At 45.2% G+C, this 17187-nt stretch overlaps 1 protein-coding gene across 1 annotated transcript in view; it reads left to right on the top strand.

Moving 5' to 3' along the window:
- Positions 1-4294: 4294 nt before the first annotated feature.
- The window catches only part of LOC144249603 (acyl-coenzyme A oxidase-like protein), a 296617-nt gene continuing 283724 nt past the window's right edge, over positions 4295-17187 (top strand). The window contains exon 1 of the mRNA XM_077791725.1: positions 4295-4419. Coding sequence (XP_077647851.1) covers positions 4295-4419 — 125 coding nt within the window. The remainder of the gene's footprint in view (positions 4420-17187) is intronic.

Here is a 17187-nt window from a genome sequence, read left to right as displayed (position 1 = left end):
AGTTGGACACAATATCTTTATTTATTTATTTTTATGTGGTGCTGACGATCAAACCTAGCACTCTCACATGGTAGGCGAGTGCTATACCGCTGAGCCACAACCCCAGCCCCCAACTCTTAACATTTTATGGCTCCATGACCTCTACAAATCATACTGAAGTGCCTGTGGGAACAGGCTACTTCTGACCACAGAACCCTGAGTCCTAAAGGTAGTGTGTAGTGTTTGTGCCCTAGGCCTCCATAAGAGCAGCATCCAGAACGTTTACTGAGGCCCCTCAGGTTAGAGCAGTATGACATAGGGCATGACTTTGAGTTGCGTGAGCCCTGGATAGGGTGCTTGGGAGGTCACCAAGAGCTGTGTGCTCTTGGGCAAGTCAGTCAGCACTCCTGGTCGTTCATCTATGGGTGCAGCTTAAAAGAAACCTGCCCACCAGATACACATCAAGACCCACTTAGCTGCTACATGAAGGCTCCTCTGTAAATGCCCAGCTGAGGGCCCTGCTTGCCTCAGGGCCCAGAAGCACCAAAGAGCAAAGCCCAAGGCAGCATTATGGCCTCAGGCTTGTACTATCAGGCAGCCCCTAGGGATATCATCCAGATATCAGCCTCTGTGGATGAGTCCATCCTCAGCACAAGCCCACTGACTTCCTTTGTTCCTGGGTTCTTACTTCCACCTTTCTCCCCAGGTCTTCCCCAGCATTTTTCACGGAGGATCTCGGAGCCTGGCCAAGGGAAGCAGGCACATCTGCCTGTTGTCCTTTGACCGCTCATATGCTACTGACCGCCTAGAAGGAGAATTATTAGCAGAATGCTTTTTTGGATATTGCTGTGTAGAGCAGCTGGGTGGGTGGTGGAGTGGGCAACACTTCCCACCAGACTCACCAGCCATAGCAGGGTAGCCATGTCCTCATATAGTTGCTTGGGACACTCCTCTCCTCCAGCAGCTGGCTGATTAGTGCAGTACCTGACCCACACTGAGTCAATCAAAGTCAAATTATCACAATTGGAGATGAGGAAGAAACAAAAGTATTTCTGATGTCGAAAGCTGAGGAATGTGGGGCTGGGAAACTGTGAGCCTCTAGTATCTATCTGCTGGGGACTTAGGTCTCCCCAGAGACCAGCCTGATTTAGGGGAGGGGGGACAAGAGAGGGAGAGAGATCCAGAGACGGAGAGTGAGACTGATAGAGTTGAGGCTCCTGTCTCAGTGTGACCTTCTGACCTTCCCCAAGTATGATGTCCAAGTTTTTCTGGAGTTTTATGAGCCAATATATTTTCATCTTGCTGAAGAGAATTCAAATTGTTTTATAACTGAGAAAGTTCTGGTTAATATATTAGTTTAGAGAAGCCATATTTGATTTTTCCTCTCTCTCCATATACACTTGTGTACACATGTGTATCCCCCCCTCACTTTTCTTCTGACTCCTTTAGAGAAATTTACCCTGTTACCCCTTAACACTTCAATTTGCTCCTAAAAACAATAACATTCATTTAAAGACCCATAGTACAATGATCAAAATCAGAAACCAACACTGGCTCAAGTGATATTATGTAATCCATCTTGTTTAAATTTCACCAATTGTTCTAACAGTGTAGGACTCCACTATGCAGCAGGATTGAGAATCAGAGTCTGAACCAATGTCTCAGCCCTGGCTACCCAATAGAATCACTGGGGATGAAGAAGAACTTTTAAAAAAATTCAGATGTCTAGGACCTATCTCTAGAAATTAGATTTACTGGTTGGGGTATATGGGTTTTGCCACTTACTGAGCATTTAAAAAAAAAATCGCAGGCTACTCTGATGCATGGTTGATGTAGAAACAAACCCAAGTTCTAAGCCAATTATGTTTTTTTTTCTTCCCTTGTTGGTCAGTGATTAATTTGAGGTGGGTATACTAGGTTGAATAGTGTTACCGAAAAAAGTTAACATCCACGTGGAATTTCAGAATGTGGCCTAAAAATTTGGAAATACGGTTTTGCAGATGTAATTAACTTGAGGTTGGACTGGTGTACATCTTAGAAGAAGGAGACTTAAAGACACACAGACCGCAGGGACGAGGGCCTGTGAAGATGGAGACAGAGATCAGAGAGATGAGCTAACGCCAAGGAATGGCCAAGATTGCCAGGAGCCACCAGAATCTGGGCAGAGGTGAGAAGGTTCTTCCCTGGAATCAAAGCACTGCTGACACTTTCTTTTCAGACTTCTGGCCTCCATGTCCATGAGAGAATAGATTTCTGCCGTTTACTGGTTTGTGCTCATTTGTATGGCAACCCTACAAAACTAACCCAGTGGCCATGGGAACTAGATAAGCCAAGGCAACCCAAGGATTTCTACTGGATCATTTATTTGACCACTTTTCCTTGCTATTATTATTACAAAACATTCACAGGACAGGTGGTAGTCTTAGGGCACACTGATTCTTCTAGTATCTTCTGGATAGGCCAGAATAAGCTTCTTGCTTCGGGTGCCCTTTATCAGCTAGTGGGGGATCTGACCCATTCTCTTGTACTTTGATGTAGCAGCCTGTGATCCTCCAGATGGGGGTTGCTCAGATAGACAGGGCCTGGGAGTGAAGAGGTGGCTTGCTGGGCATCCCTGAAGTCCATCAACAAGGGTTGATGTCAGACATTTGATTCTATTCTTACCACAGGGGCAAGTGTGTAGAGTTTGAGAGTCTTGAGGTTTTTGTTTTTTTTTTAATATTTTTTAGTTGTAGATGGACACAATACCTTTATTTACTTCTCTTTATATGGTGCTGAAGATCCAACCCAGGGCCTCACACATACTAAGCAGCTCTATCCTTGAACCCACAACCCCAGCCCCAGGGTCTTGAGTTTTAATTGGTCTTTATTGCCACAAATATGCTTCTGAGGTTTAATCTTTGTTGCTAGTAGTTGGGAAACAGTTGCCTCTTCCAATTCTGAAAATCCCTGCACTTTCCATTCCTGCTTGCAAACTGACGATGTCTCTTCTAAGCTGGTGACAAAGCTTATAATGCCTTGTCAGACACAGCCAATGGCAATATTCACCTTGTGCTTTCAGTGTCTCCTGGAGCCATGAGCTCTTTAGCCATGAGTGGTGACAGTTTTGTTAAATGTCAAATATAATATGAAGCTCCTTCCATCCCAGGTTCAAAGCCAGTGTTTTGGAACCTGGGAATGTGTTGGTTTATATGGCAAAAGTGATGTTGCTGCTCTTAAGGACGTTGAGACAGGAAGGCTATCTTGGATTACCTGGGTGGGACCAATGTAAATGGGTCCTTATCAGAGGGAGGCAGGAAGATCAGAGTCAAAAGAAGATGGACCATGCACGCAAAGGTTGAAGTGATGCATATTAAAGACAAGAAGGGTCCTGGAGCCAAGAATGCAGACAGCCTCTAGAAGCTGGAGAAGACATGGAAACTGATTTCCCTGTGAAGCTCCCAGAGGGTGACCAGCCCTGCTAACACCTTGATTTGAATAGCCTTGGAAGACCCATTTTGAACTTCTGGCCTCCAGAACTGCCAGAGAATATACTTGTGTTGTCTGAAGGAAATTGGTTTGTGGTAATTTGTTACAGCAGCCAAAGCAAACTCATACAGATGGCATCCCCTAACCTAAGGACAGCAGATCACACCCACAGTGGTCATCTGGCCAGCAAGCTAGTGTTTAGAAAAAGGGGAACAGCTAATGTTTCCTGTGTATTTAAATGCAGAGTCAATAAAGCATATGAGAGTCAGAAGATAGGAAGGAACGTTTTCCGCTTAAGTTAGAACTTATTTGTCACTGGCCATGAGAACGACAGAAAGGGAGGTTTCTGGGAGAGGAGGTGAGCATTCCAGTTGCAGTTCCCAGCTCCTGGATGGTGGTCCTGTTGGCTTGGGTCCCCTCCTAATCATGGAAACATAATACCCGGCTGGTGGTGGCAGGGATTGGAGCCACGGTGCAGCTGAGCTGGGCCCAGAGCCATGGATCTTGGGAGCCATTCATTGGGGGAGATGGCTCAGACCAGCACCCCTCCTAAGACTCACATATTGTTTCTTGTGACCTACAAACCTGAGGGGACAACTGACCAGCCCAGCACAAGGGAATAGAGAGCAATGCAGGAGCACCTAGGAAAGTTCTTTGTTTTGCACCCAAGGAGGGGCTCCGTGCAGGGCGATTCGGGGGAGGGAGGGAGCAGTCGGGTGAGCGGGTGAGCAGGGAGAGGACAAGTGCGCGGGCGGAGAGGGGCCTGGTGAGGTGAGACGCAGAGGGCGTGCCCTCCAGTTCCCACACCCGGGAGCTCCTAGGAAGCCCCGAGCCAGAAGCCAGCGGGATGGAGCCGGCACAGGACCTGGGACTCGGGGACTCCTCTTTGAACCGCTACCTGGATGGCGAGTTCTGGAGCCTCAAGAAGGAGCTGCGCAGGCTTCTGGGCGGCTGCCCGCTCTTCCGGCACAGGTACTGCCCGTGATCGCAGCCCCTGTCAGCGCCCTGTCCCCTCAGTCCCCAGGGCGTCCCTTCAGTCCCCAGGGCGTCCCAGTGGGAAGTTCCGCGCGAGGGCGGCGTGAAGTGTGCCTGTGAGGAGAGACAGACCTGATCGTCACCTCTGCAGATGAGGGGCTTCCCTTCCCCACGTGTCAGGGAAGAGTGGGGGCGAAAGGGGGGCGCCGCGCGCCACAGTGACGGGCGCTCCGCTGAGTGGAGGGAAGGATTGGCCTAAAGGATTCTAAACCTGCTTCTGAGTCCCCACCCCGCGTGTCCTACCCCTGGTGAGCACAGGGGTAAGAAAAGGAGATGGTGTGGGCCGCAGGGATGGACTGACCCTGCCAGGGCGTGCCTCGGGTCAAGGGCTGAGGACTCCCAGTGCCCCCTGGAGTACTGTGAGCAGAGTGGGCAGCTGGACAGCAGCAGGTGTACTCTGGTTATAAGGTTAGGTTCTACAATGTCATTTGATGCCACCGCAGCCCCCAGAGGTGGGCAGGAAGTTTGGTGCAATTCATTTTGGGTGGAGAAAATGGCTCAGTTACTGGCAAGTTCTGGTCTGGACCAGAACTGGGCACTGCCTCCTGTGGGCTCTATTTTCTCCTGAGTCCTATAGGGCGAGGGGGCTGGCTCCTTTCAGGGGTCTGAAAAGACCAGCTAGAGCCATTTAAGAGTTTTAGCATAACAAATGGCACTATGAAGGTGAAGAGTGAAACTAGGGGTCCAAATGGAGTGAATTATATTCCACGCATGTAGGAATATGTGAAATGCACGCTACTGGGCAGCTCTAACTGACCCAAACTGGACAGGTCGCTGTGTTGGCTGAGTGGCTCATGGCTAGTTAGCCCATGTACAGGTTCTCTCTTAAGTGAAAGGGTAAAGTTTCTAAGCTGGAAAGCTTGAATTAAAATGTAAAAGATTAGGTATTATTAAGTTCCTCTGTTACACCCAGAACCTGAAATTCCTGAGATAGTTAAAACAAAGCCCTACTGGCCATTTAGCCTAGGGCCCTGTGCAGTTTGTCACAGGGCCCGAACCAATCTGTTTGAATGTGTACCCTGCTTAGGAGTAACCAATCACCCCCGCCAGACCTGTTCCCGCCAATGAATGTGCTAATCACGTCTCAGAGTTGTTGTTCAATTTTCCCAAGCCTCATGATGATTTGTTCTGATGTATGCAAAGTCCTCCCCCCACCCTCCCTCCCCAAAAAGTGTACTTAAGCTCTGCTTGACCTCTGCTCTGGGCTCTGGGCTGCTCTCCCTTCCTGAGTGAGCCTTGAGCCTCAGTGCGCTGAATTAGGATACTCTTCAGTAAACTCCCTCCTGCCCATTGCATGAAGCTGGTCTCTTGTGGTCTCTTTCTCCAATGATTCGCCGGATCCTTACATAAGAAAGTGCTGGGCTGAGAGGGAAGGAGATGGCTTTAGTACAAGTCAACGTGTCCCTGGAGAGGAATATGTGTTCCTGCATGAGGGTCACCCAGAAGGGAGGTGGGAGTTTCAGGGAGTTGAAAGTGGGGGGTGTGGGGTGAGTATGTCCTTGAGGGTCTCCCCACACAGTTTTTTTTTTTTTTCAGAGTAGAAATTAGAAGTTTATTAAAGGACAGCAGAAAAGACTTCTCCCTGAGGAAGAAGGAGACCCAAGAGGTGGAATCCATGGAAGTGCGGTTGTTTCCCCTTTTTATAGTTTTGGTGATGGAATGTAGGTGGGAAGGATTAGGACACAGGTGGGCCAAATGGGCAGGAAGGACTTTTGGGATGGGCTTATCACTTCTCTGGGATGGGCTATCTCCAAATCTGTTGGAGGCTGTTCATTAACATTTCTTTGAGGTGGACTTTGGCCTAGGGCCTTTCTGGGACTTCATTAACATTCCATGAGTTGTCCTGTTTTCCCTGAGTCATTCTCAGCATGGCCTCCATTTTAGATTTCACTCGGTATTAGACCCGATTTACCTAACTATACTGACTACCTAACTTTAAATCTGGCTTCATTCCCCCCTCTAATTTGGGAACTCCTTACTGCTGTAAGGAAGGGGGGCGAAGAAGATCTTTCTGGCTTCTTAAGGCTGAAAAGGGACAATGTGTGGGGCAAGCAGTTTGGAGTCCCCTTTAAAAATTGGGTCTATCGAGTGGTCCATGATAGGCTCTTGCCCTCTTCCATAAATAAGTAAACTGGAGGCTACAAAAGAGATTCTCAGACAGGAGGTTATGTGGCCTAGAGTTGCAGAGCTCTTTGGAGAAGTCCCCTATTCCCTGATTCAGACTGACTCAGAGGGCAAGAGCCAAATATTGGTTTTCTTGGCCCTTTTGATTTAACTTTAATTTTAAAACTTAATCTTAAACATCTAGCAAATAAGTTAACAGCCTTATATTAAGGGTACTGGGCTTTAGTACCTATCTCTCTATCCTGTAGGTGATGACTTATTATAACTTATTATCTTAAATTAATCCAGGTTGTGTGTTCTTAAATCAGTACCTCTGCAAAACATTAACAGGCAATCTTTAAGCCATTCATAAGAAAACTACAAAACAAAACTAACTAGGGTAAAAACATTTATCTGCCTTAGGTCTTGAAGGGGGAAGGGAGTATGTACTTTGATCGGCCCAAATTTTTCTCTTGATTCTTTTTCCTCAGTGAGTCCAAGATTTTTTCTCTTTATGGCAGATATCATAGCTAAGTCTACTTTACACTGTTGGCATAATTTACGATTTTCTCTTAGAGCAAAGAAAATCTGAACATACAGCACCTCACACCATTTCCTTTTTTGTAAATTTTATCAAACTGTAAAATTGTATTAAAATTGATATTTTCCTCTGGTGGCCAGGTTTCTCCATCAGAGAGTTTGTATTGAGGCCAGGCCAAGAAAATGAGGCGCCTTTTCTTGAGCGTCTGAGGTTCAAATTTATCCCAGTTTTTCAATACACAGGCCAGTGGTCCACCTGGCATATTGGAGAGAGAGAAGCTCCCATCTGAGTGAGAAGAAAACAGGACTCAGGTGCCTGCGCTGCACCGGAGAAAACTGTTCTCATTAGGGACGTCTCCCTAACCTTGAGCTTCCTAAACGGTCCAGAAAACCCAGAAAACCCGTCTCTCACCTTGCTTTTGCCAAGGGGTTTCTGGTCCCCTTTAGCAAAGTGCTAGGGTCTCAGTTTGCCCTGTGCCAGAGACCCTGGGAGGATTCAGACTTAAGGGCCTTACTGCTTTCCTCCCGGCCACTAAAAACCCATTGCAAAAGAAAATTGTGTGCTCTTTTGTCGCCTTTGCTCTGTAGACTAGCAGATTACTGGAGGAGTTGATTCTAAAAATGCCTCTCTTAGCAGCTTAAGGAACACAGCTCATTTTAAACATTGGGGCGGTAAAACAGACTAGTAAAAGTTACCTATGCATCTTAGGGAACCTGGGCAGATTTTACTCATTATCCCATGCCTTTCTTAGTCCTACAACCTGAATTGCTAAACATTTCTGACCTGCGAAGGAAGGGAAGCATCCAGGAGGAATGGATGCGGAGTTGGGAGTGTTGCACGGCCCATACGGAGGCAAATGTGATTGGGGCTTTCCCTCAGTGCCATTCATCTACTGATCACCCTAGATACCCCTGAGGGCTGTCGGAAGGGGGCTCAAGAGAAAGGAACCTTAAGAATCGTCTGAGAGTAGCCCAGACCAGAATTCCGCATTTGTTCCAAACTCCTTCCTCCACCTCCACGAATCCGAGTCAGACCGGGATTCCGGACACTGTGTACTCACGCCAATTGCTCTCCGGGCCCAGACAGAAAAGTTGGAAGCAGCTTTGGCAGAACCCAACATGCCTGCTCTGTATTGAACAGGTGATTGAGAGCTGCCTAGGCCGAGAAACCTCTCACCCGAGTCTTGAAGAGTGGTGGCTGCACTCATTGCGTTTAAGTAGCCGTCGGGTGCCCACCTTACCCTCCAGAAAGAAAGAGAGAAAGATGCACCTCAAACAGACATGGGGTGCGTACACTTACCTCGGTGTAGAATCTCGGTCTGGGACCTCCAATATGTTACCGCTGTTGACCGGTGACGAGTCCTTGCTTCCCCGATGTTGAAGAATAACACCAAAGAAGCACGCCGAGGCAAGGTCAGAGTAGAAATTAGAAGTTTATTAAAGGACAGCAGAAAAGACTTCTCCTGGAGGAAGAAGGGGACCCAAGAGGTGGAATCCCCCCACACATAGTTTTTAAAGTCATGGTTCTCAAAGTGCGTTGCTAGTTTCCACCGGGTACACAAGACCCTTTAAGAAGGTTCACCAAATTCAAAGTTATTTTTACATTTGATACTGGCTTTTTTCAGTTTCATTCTTAAACTATTGTACAGTGGCAGCTTCCAGAGACTACATGATGTATAGTTTTCCAGCAAATTAAACACAGGAGCAGAGACTGACACCCCAACTGCCTCTGTTAAGACAGACATTAAAGGGAAATATATCTTATTTTTGTTTTGCTTTGGAAAATAGTTATTTTCAGACACACTTAATGGACCTATTGTTACTTACAAATGATTTAAATATTTGAAAAACTTTGTAATGATTTCGAAGCTCTATGGGGACTAAATTTGAAGGGTGTGAAAGCCCTCTCTGCCTATCTGCTTCTACACTCCTTCATGTGTCCCTGGGCTATTGCCTCTTTGCCCTTTCAATGTAAATAACTGCAGTTTAAAATATGGGACAGAAGTCAAAGATCCAAGATACTGATTTTAGCCAAGTAGAAGGCACTTCCTAGTGACCTATACCACCTCAGTGCAGGGACCCAGAGAAAGGCAGCCAGCCCAGCATGCAGAGCCTGGTTGCTGAGTCTGTGTGACCACCACTGGCCACTGGGGGACTTCCCCCTCACTGGGCTTGGCTGCTGGGTGTGGCTCTGTGGTAGAGCACTTGCCTGGCCTGCAGGAGACAGAGGGTTCCATTCCCCCCGCACCTGAGAATGAGGAGAGTATCTGTCTTGATAGGTCATCATGAGCGTAGACAAGGAACTGTTGAGGAGACACACTGGCTGCATATGATAAGGGAAAAAAAGGAAAAAGGAAAAAGACATCTTGTTACCTTAACAAACACTTTGCCATTCTTTCTATTTCTTGTTTACTCACTTCATGATTTCAGAGTTGTAGTAATAGCATAGACATTTCATATTCTTTTTTCCCCAAATGGTTAAAGATTCTGATATCTATTTGATATCAGAAAAACTTTGTCATGAAAGTTTGAAAGTTCACATTGTACCTCAGGTTCCTCTCCAGATTAGAAGATAGTGATCTTACCTCTGGATGTATTAACGTCCTGCTAATGTAAATGCCCACAGAAGGCCAGAAATAAACTGGACCACTCCCCAGACTAGGGAAGGCCTTCTGTGGTTAGTCCCCCCATACCCCAACAGGCCTTTGAAGGTAAGAGGGTGTTGGGGTGTGGTGTGGTGGTGTGTATATAGTGGAAATCTTGAACAGGGTCAGCCACTCTCAGGACATGAGAGCCCAGGAAACAGTTTCCTTCCCAAAGAAAAGAGGTGGTGAAGTTTCTTTTGCATACCTGCCCTCCTTCCTTCCAGCAAGGGTTTATTCCTAGGTTGCTCCCAGAAACTCTGTGGTCACAGCCAGCACCCCCTCTTGGGATTGTTCTCCCCTTTCTCAAAGATTAGCTTACCCTCACTTTTTTCTGTTAGCGTGTCCCCCAGACTCTGGGACTGTCCCAGCTTGCTGAGGGCCATCCTACCCTATAATGCATACAGTGAGAGTGTTCTATTTGCCCCAACAACAGGAGGATTTTGGATAACTTAAGGCTTGCTATGATTTGGATGTGGTTTCTCTCTCCATGGACTTATGTATTGGAAGCTCAGTCCCTAGCTGAGAGGTGGTGGGGTCTTGAAGAATACTTGAAAAACTTTGTTATGATTTTCAATGGGATAGATATCAATAGATATAACACACCAACTAAAAGCTCTTTGGGGACCTAGTGGGTGGTCACAAGACTGGCCCCTTCCCATTCTCTGATTTCCTTCTTTCCATGGGATCTCTTCTCCCATTGTGACACCATCCACCATGAGATCATCTCCAGACATGAGCAGAAGCCCATGCCAGGCCTTGAGTTCCAGAACTATGAGCCAAATCTCTTTTCTTTTACAAAGTTCCCAGCTTCAGTGATTTCATTATAGTAACAGAAAATGGCCTGATACAATGCTCCCATCAGGATTTGTAGGGAATATGAAAGCCAACATCACAAGATTGGCTTTTTGAAACATTTTTTACCTTTTATGTTGAACAGAAGTTCTCATAAGGCTGGTGAGTGGGCATGCTCGGGTATGGGCATGCTCGGGAACAGGCATGCTCATATACGGGAGTGGCACACATCCCTCAGTGGAACAACTTAAAGAGCCCCTTTAATGTTTCCCTTCCCTGAGATCTTTCCATGCCCTTCCTCGAGATTCCCCTCCCCTTCTCCTGGCAGCTCCCTCTCCCCTTCTTTCTCCTCATTCCCTTCTCTTTCCTTTCCAAGAGCATTTGAACTTATCTTTTAACTAAACTTTTCCTGTTTAGTTTATTCCTTTAGTCTTATTTATCCATGCAAGTGTTTCATGAACACATTCTCACTATGAAGAGTCAAATAACAGGGAAAATTTGAAAGTTTCCTAAAATGTTCCCTCCTCCAACTCTTTTTTTTTTTTTTTTGGTTCTTGTGGTGGTGGTAAAATACACATAACTTAAAATTTACCATCTTCACCATTTTTAAGGGCACAGTTCAGTGGCATTAAGTACATTCATAGTGCTGGGCAGCCATCACCACCATCTCCAGGACTTCCCAAATGGAAACTCTGTACCATGAAACAAGGGCTTCCTGTTGCCTCTATCCCAGCCCCTGGCAACCATAATATTACTTTCTTTCTCTCTGAATCTGACCATTCTAGGTCCCTCCTCTATAGGAATCATACAGAACTTGTCCATTTGTAGAAGGTTTGCTTTACTTTCCATAATGTCCTCAAGTTTCATCCATATTGTAGCATGTCAGAAATCCTCCCTCTTTGGGGCCAAATAATATTCCATTGTGTGTACATGTCTCATTTTGCTTGTGTGTTCATCTATTGGTAGATATTTGGTTCCCAAACCACTTCTAATCCATTTGCATATTTGTAGGAACTTTTTAATTTCTTTTTCTATGAGTTCTGATACACATGTGGACATTATTTTGTTATATTAAACAGGGTCTTACTATGTGTCCTTTCTTCATTGATGTAATGTGTGAACATACCTAATAAATTATACTGAGTTTGTAATGAAAATACCCTTCACCTGCCAGACCCCTCTCTATTTCATTTCCTTTCCTCTTGGGTAACCACTTTAATTCTTTCCTATTATTCCTATGTTCTTTAATTCCATATTCTTAAGTAATTGCTTGGATGGGCACTTTAAAAAATATTTTTGGTGCCAGGACTTGAACCCAGGGTCTCAAGACTACTAAGCACATAGTCAGCTATTAAGCTAAATCCCTGTGCCTGCCTCTTTTTGATTATAAACTGTGTTTCTGTCACAGAAAATGAAGATTTCTCACTATAACTTATTCTCTGAAGATCAGTGTACCGCTATTTTTACTTACATCATACCCAGACTTAGATTGTTATGACCCTATAAATATTATTCCTAGCCAGTCCCTGGTACACCATATTTCATTCCTTTCTGTCATAACTTTATCATTTCTTTCCCTGGAGATAGCCATCATGCCCTTTATCCATTTGCTTAGTTTTCTATACATGCCTCACTTACTGACCCCCACACTAGACACATCTGTCACAATTGCACTCCCCTCAGTGTGGTCCGACCTGTCAGGTAATCCCTGTCCTGCTCCTTCCAGCCCCCTGTGGACTCATGCATCCTGGAGCCCCCCTTCCATGGCCTTCAGTCTGGCCTGGCTGTTTCTGTGTCTTTCACATCGCCTTCCCAACTGCCTTTGCCTCTCCTCTGTTTCCCCAGGCTTTCTCTTTCCTAGTTACTCTTTGGGGAAGATTAGAGATGTCTACAGATTCTTTAACACTACTACTCTTGAGAGGTGTGATTTGTCCCTTCTTCTCGAATAGGTCATGGCTTTGCCAACAGAATGTAGCTAAAGTGAGAGTGCACCAGTTTCCAGGCTCGGATCTGAAGAGACAGATACCTCTCTCATTTCCTGTTTCTTGAGGCTGTCCCTGAGCCATCATGCTGTGAGGAAGCCCAAGCTGGTTCATCTCTCACTTCCTATCTCTAGAGGTTGGCCCTGAGCTGCCATGCTGTGAGGAAGCCTAAGCTGGTCCTTGTAGACAGGACACATGGAGAGAGGTAAAGAGATGCTAACATTCCCATCTGCTCCAACCCCTCTTATTTTCTGTTCAGGTTCCTCTTAGGAAAAGTAGTAAACTAAAATAACAACTCATTGTTGTTTTAAGCCATTAAGCTTTAAGGTACATTCCTACACAGTCAAAAATAACCAGAACAACTCTCATCAATTAACTTAAGGAGAAAGGTATGCCTAGGAATTTTTTTTTTTTTGAGACTTTTGAGATTTTTATGTCTGAAAATGTTTACTATTCAATCAACTGAAAGTTTATCTGGGTATAGGATTCTAGTCTGGAAATAAAATTTCCTTCAGAATTTGAAAGGCATCATGCCATTGCTTTCTAGTATCCAAAATTACTGTTAAAAAATCTGACTCCTCCTGGTCTATGACTTGTAACTATGACATGTTTTTTTTCCCCCTTCCTTCTGGAAGCTTCTTTTTAGCAATGGTATTATGGAATTTCATGAGGAGATGGTTTGACCCCTCTTTCTCTCTTCATTGTGTTGAGCATGCTGTGGTCACTTTCAATAAGAAAACTCATGTTCCTGACCTATCTACATTGTTCTCTTATCTAGGGCTACTTTTACTCAAAGGTTGGGACCCCTGGACTTGTTCTCTAATTTTCTTATCTCCTCTTGCTTATTGTCCATCTCTTTATCTTTCACTCTACTTCCTGGGAGATTTTCTCAACTATATCTTCCAACAACAACAACAACAACAACAACAACAACAACAACTCCTCCTCCTCCTCCTCCTCCTCCTCCTCTTCTTCTTCTTCTTCTTCTTCTTCTTCTCTTCTCCTTCTCCTTCTCCTTCTCCTTCTCCTTCTCCTTCTCCTTCTCCTTCTCCTTCTTCCTTTTTTCCCTTAGTATTAGAGATTGAACTCAGGGGCACTCCACCACTGAGCCACATCCCCTACCCTATTTTGTACTTTATTTAGAGACAGGGTCTCACTGAATTGCTTAGCACCTTGTTGTTGCTGAGGCTGGCTTTGAACTCACTAGCCTCCTGCCTCAGTGTGTGGCACCACGCCTGGCTTCCAACTCTTATGTTTTAGTGTCTGCTATCATATTTTTAATTTTCAAAAGTGTTTTTAAAGTTCTTTGTTCCCCTTTTAAATAGCATCTATTCTTGTTTTCTGGTTATAAAGTATCTTTTTTTTGAAAATAGTTGATGATAATGTTTTAAATTTGTTCTTTTTTCTTTTTTAAACACATGACCATAGAATGTTCAATGCTAATTTTTGAGGTCTTCCCTCTTATTCTTCACTTTGCCTCTGGTTCCTTTGAGTTCCTTTTCCCTATTGTTCTTTTCCCCTCTGTATTTTGTTGGGGCTTCCATTGAATGTCTAGTCAACATTGAATATTTGTTCATGACTTGAGAAACATGAATAAAATGAGTCCAATGCTGACTGCTGGCCACAGACTTTCTTGACACAGAGGAACCTCCTTTTGTGGATCAGGATTAGTGCTTTCTTTTGGACAGGGCTAATTTCTCCAGTGGTGAATCCACTGGTCTCCTGAGAGACTGTGAGTAGATGACAAGGGACAAGCCCTAATCCTGGAGCCTGGGATCTTGGAGATGAGCAAGGGAAAGGATAGTGTGTGGGCTCCTCCATTCATGACTTCAGGCTGGTCAGAAAACTGTGCTCCTTTCTTGAGACACTGGGTTTCTTTTCTGGGCTGTGAGGGAAGCATCTACTCCATGCCTTTCTCTGGCTTGTAGATGGCCGTCACCCTGTCCCCCACCCCTGTGTCTTCATGACATCTTCCTTTGTGCCTATGTGTTCTCACATCTCCCTTTCTAGAAGGATACAGTCACACTGAGTTGGGGCTCACCGTAATGAACTCACTTCAACTTGTTTACTTCTGTAAAGACTGTCTCCAGATCCAGTCATGTCCTGAGGGACCAGGGGCTTGGGCCTCACAGCATATGAACTTGGGGCATGGGACACACTCGAACCCATAACAGGTGGTAAGTATTGCAGACAAAGAACAAGAACTTGCGTGTGTGTGTGTGTGTGTGTGTGTGTGTGTGTGTGTGTGTGTGTTTGGGTAAAATGCAGTTTTATAAATTTAAGTAGAAACCCCTTACCTTTTCAACTGGAAAGCCATTTCTTTAGAAATGCTGGATCCCCAGCCTAGCCCTGGCTGCCATCAAACAGGGTTTCAAAGAATGCCTGTTGAGTCAGTGAGTAGGGCTGGGGCCAGAAGGGATGCCTAAGGAGCCACCTCACACCAGCCTCACATAGATCCCTCTATAGATCTCCCTCTATGCTGCTGTGTGCAGTGCCCTGAAGCATGGTGAGGGAGTAGGGGGCTGGTGGTATTCCACGCTCTGCTACCAGGGGTAAGAAAGGAGGGCGCACAAGGATTGCTGAACACTTTCTTGTTAGTTCGTTTCATGAGCCTGCAAAGGACAGTGTTTTTCCAGGTCCTTCTCAGACTCTGTGACTCCTGCCTGTGTATCAGAGATACATTGGCTTCTTCTCCTTCTCCTTCTCCTCCTTCTTATTTTTGGTACCTGGGATTGACTCAGGGGCACTCGGCCACTGAGCCACATCCCCAGCCCTATTTTGTATTTTTTTTTTTTTTTAGAGACAGGGTCTCACTGAGTTGCTTAGGGCCTGGCTAAGTTTCTGAGGCTGGCTTTGAACTCACCATCCTCCTACCTCTGCCTCCTGAGCCACTGGGATTACAGGTGTACACCACCACACCCGGCTTAGCTGGACTTTTGATCCTGGAAGGAAACAGTACAGGGAGTGGGGCGGGGAGAGGGTCTTAGGATTGGGAACAGCTGCTTCTGTCTTCTCTAGGGTGTATATCCATCCACTAAAATGATGATACATAGGTTAAAAAGAAGTCACACAAGAAAAAAGCATGTTTTTGATATGGGAAATTCTATTTGGCTCTTCAAATATCTGGAAGCAGCTCCTCCCTGGTCCAGGTATAAACAGTCACAGGACTGCTGTATGCTTTCTTCACCACGTGACTCCCTGAAGAGCACTGCCAGCCTCTTATACCTCTACCTTCAACCTTAAAATAATTGCTTGCTAGAAAAAGTGTTGCTAACTGTGCAAATGGACCATTTTCTTTGCCTCCCCTCCTCCTGGACCAGAAGTTCTAGGTCTGCTGGAAGAGGAGAAAGTCCCCACGCCCCTCAATGTCTTGGGACCTGATGTTCCTTAGTGGCAGAGCTCCTGGAAGGCCTTCTTACTCCAACCACTTCTAGAATGTGGGCATTGAGAAGGAAAGAAGACAGGTCATGGGGAAAGCTCCTAGTTTTCTTTTGCATCATATTGAAGCTTGGGGCTTCCCCATCCTCTCAGTAAGAATCACACATACAAAGATCCACTCAAAAAATGGATTGGAATTCATGTGTAAGACTTGAAATTGTAACTACTAGAAGAAAGCAGGGGAAAGGTTTCTTCATGTTGGTTTTTTAGTACAATCCCCAAAACACAGGCAGCAAACCCAAGAATAAACACTTGGAATTGCTTCAAGCTAACTGTGAACCACACTCCTGGGAAGGGGGTTAGTACTGAAATTGTGTAAGAAACTCAAATAACTCAATTGTAAGAAAACAGACAACCCAGTTCAAGCAGAGACAAAGATCCTGACCAGGTATTTCTCAAAAGAAGACCCACAAATGGCAAGCAGTCTTGAAAATATTGCTCAACTTCATTAATAATCAGAGACATGCAAATTAAAACCATAATGAAATTTAATCTCACACCTGCTAGAAGGGCTATTGCAAAACAGACAAAAGTGTTGATTCCTCACCCAAACTCAAGGAATCTCTCCGCCACACGTTTGGTGGGAATATAATGGCTGTGCAAACAGTATGGGGGTTTCTCAATACATTCAATATAGAACTACCAGCAACTTCACTTCTGGGCATATAGCCAAAGAAAATGAAATCAGTATGTTCCAGAAATATCTGCACTTCCACGTCCATTGCAACATTATTCATAATAGTCAAGATGTGGAATCAACGGAAGAGACATTGATGGATGAGTGGATAAAGAAAATGTTTGTCTTACACACACACACACACACATACACACTGAAATGCTATTAAGCCTTTAAATAGAGGGAAATATGTTGTTCATAATGACATGGCTGAACTTGGAGGACATCGTTAATAAACAGGTACAAAAAGACAAATAGTTCATGATCGCACTTACAGTGGAATCTAAATAAAGTTAGCCTCATGGGAAGCAGAGAGCAGAGTGGTGTACCAATAGCTGGGGTGGCGCCACGTTCGCGGGAGTTTTGGAAATAAAGTTTGGAAATAAAGCAGGAGCTTGAGTGGCTCATGATTTTGTGCCCAGCCAGACTGCGGCAGTGGTGGGCCGAGGATTGGGGAGATGTTAATCAAAGGATACAAAAGCTCAGTTAGACTGCAGAAATAAGTCCAGGAAGTCTATTTAACAACAGA

This window comes from Urocitellus parryii, chromosome 12, assembly GCF_045843805.1.
Source record: "Urocitellus parryii isolate mUroPar1 chromosome 12, mUroPar1.hap1, whole genome shotgun sequence".
Lineage (NCBI taxonomy): Eukaryota > Metazoa > Chordata > Mammalia > Rodentia > Sciuridae > Urocitellus > Urocitellus parryii.
The sequence above is the reverse complement of the archived record's forward strand: the minus strand, read 5'-3'. Positions and strand labels throughout refer to the sequence as shown.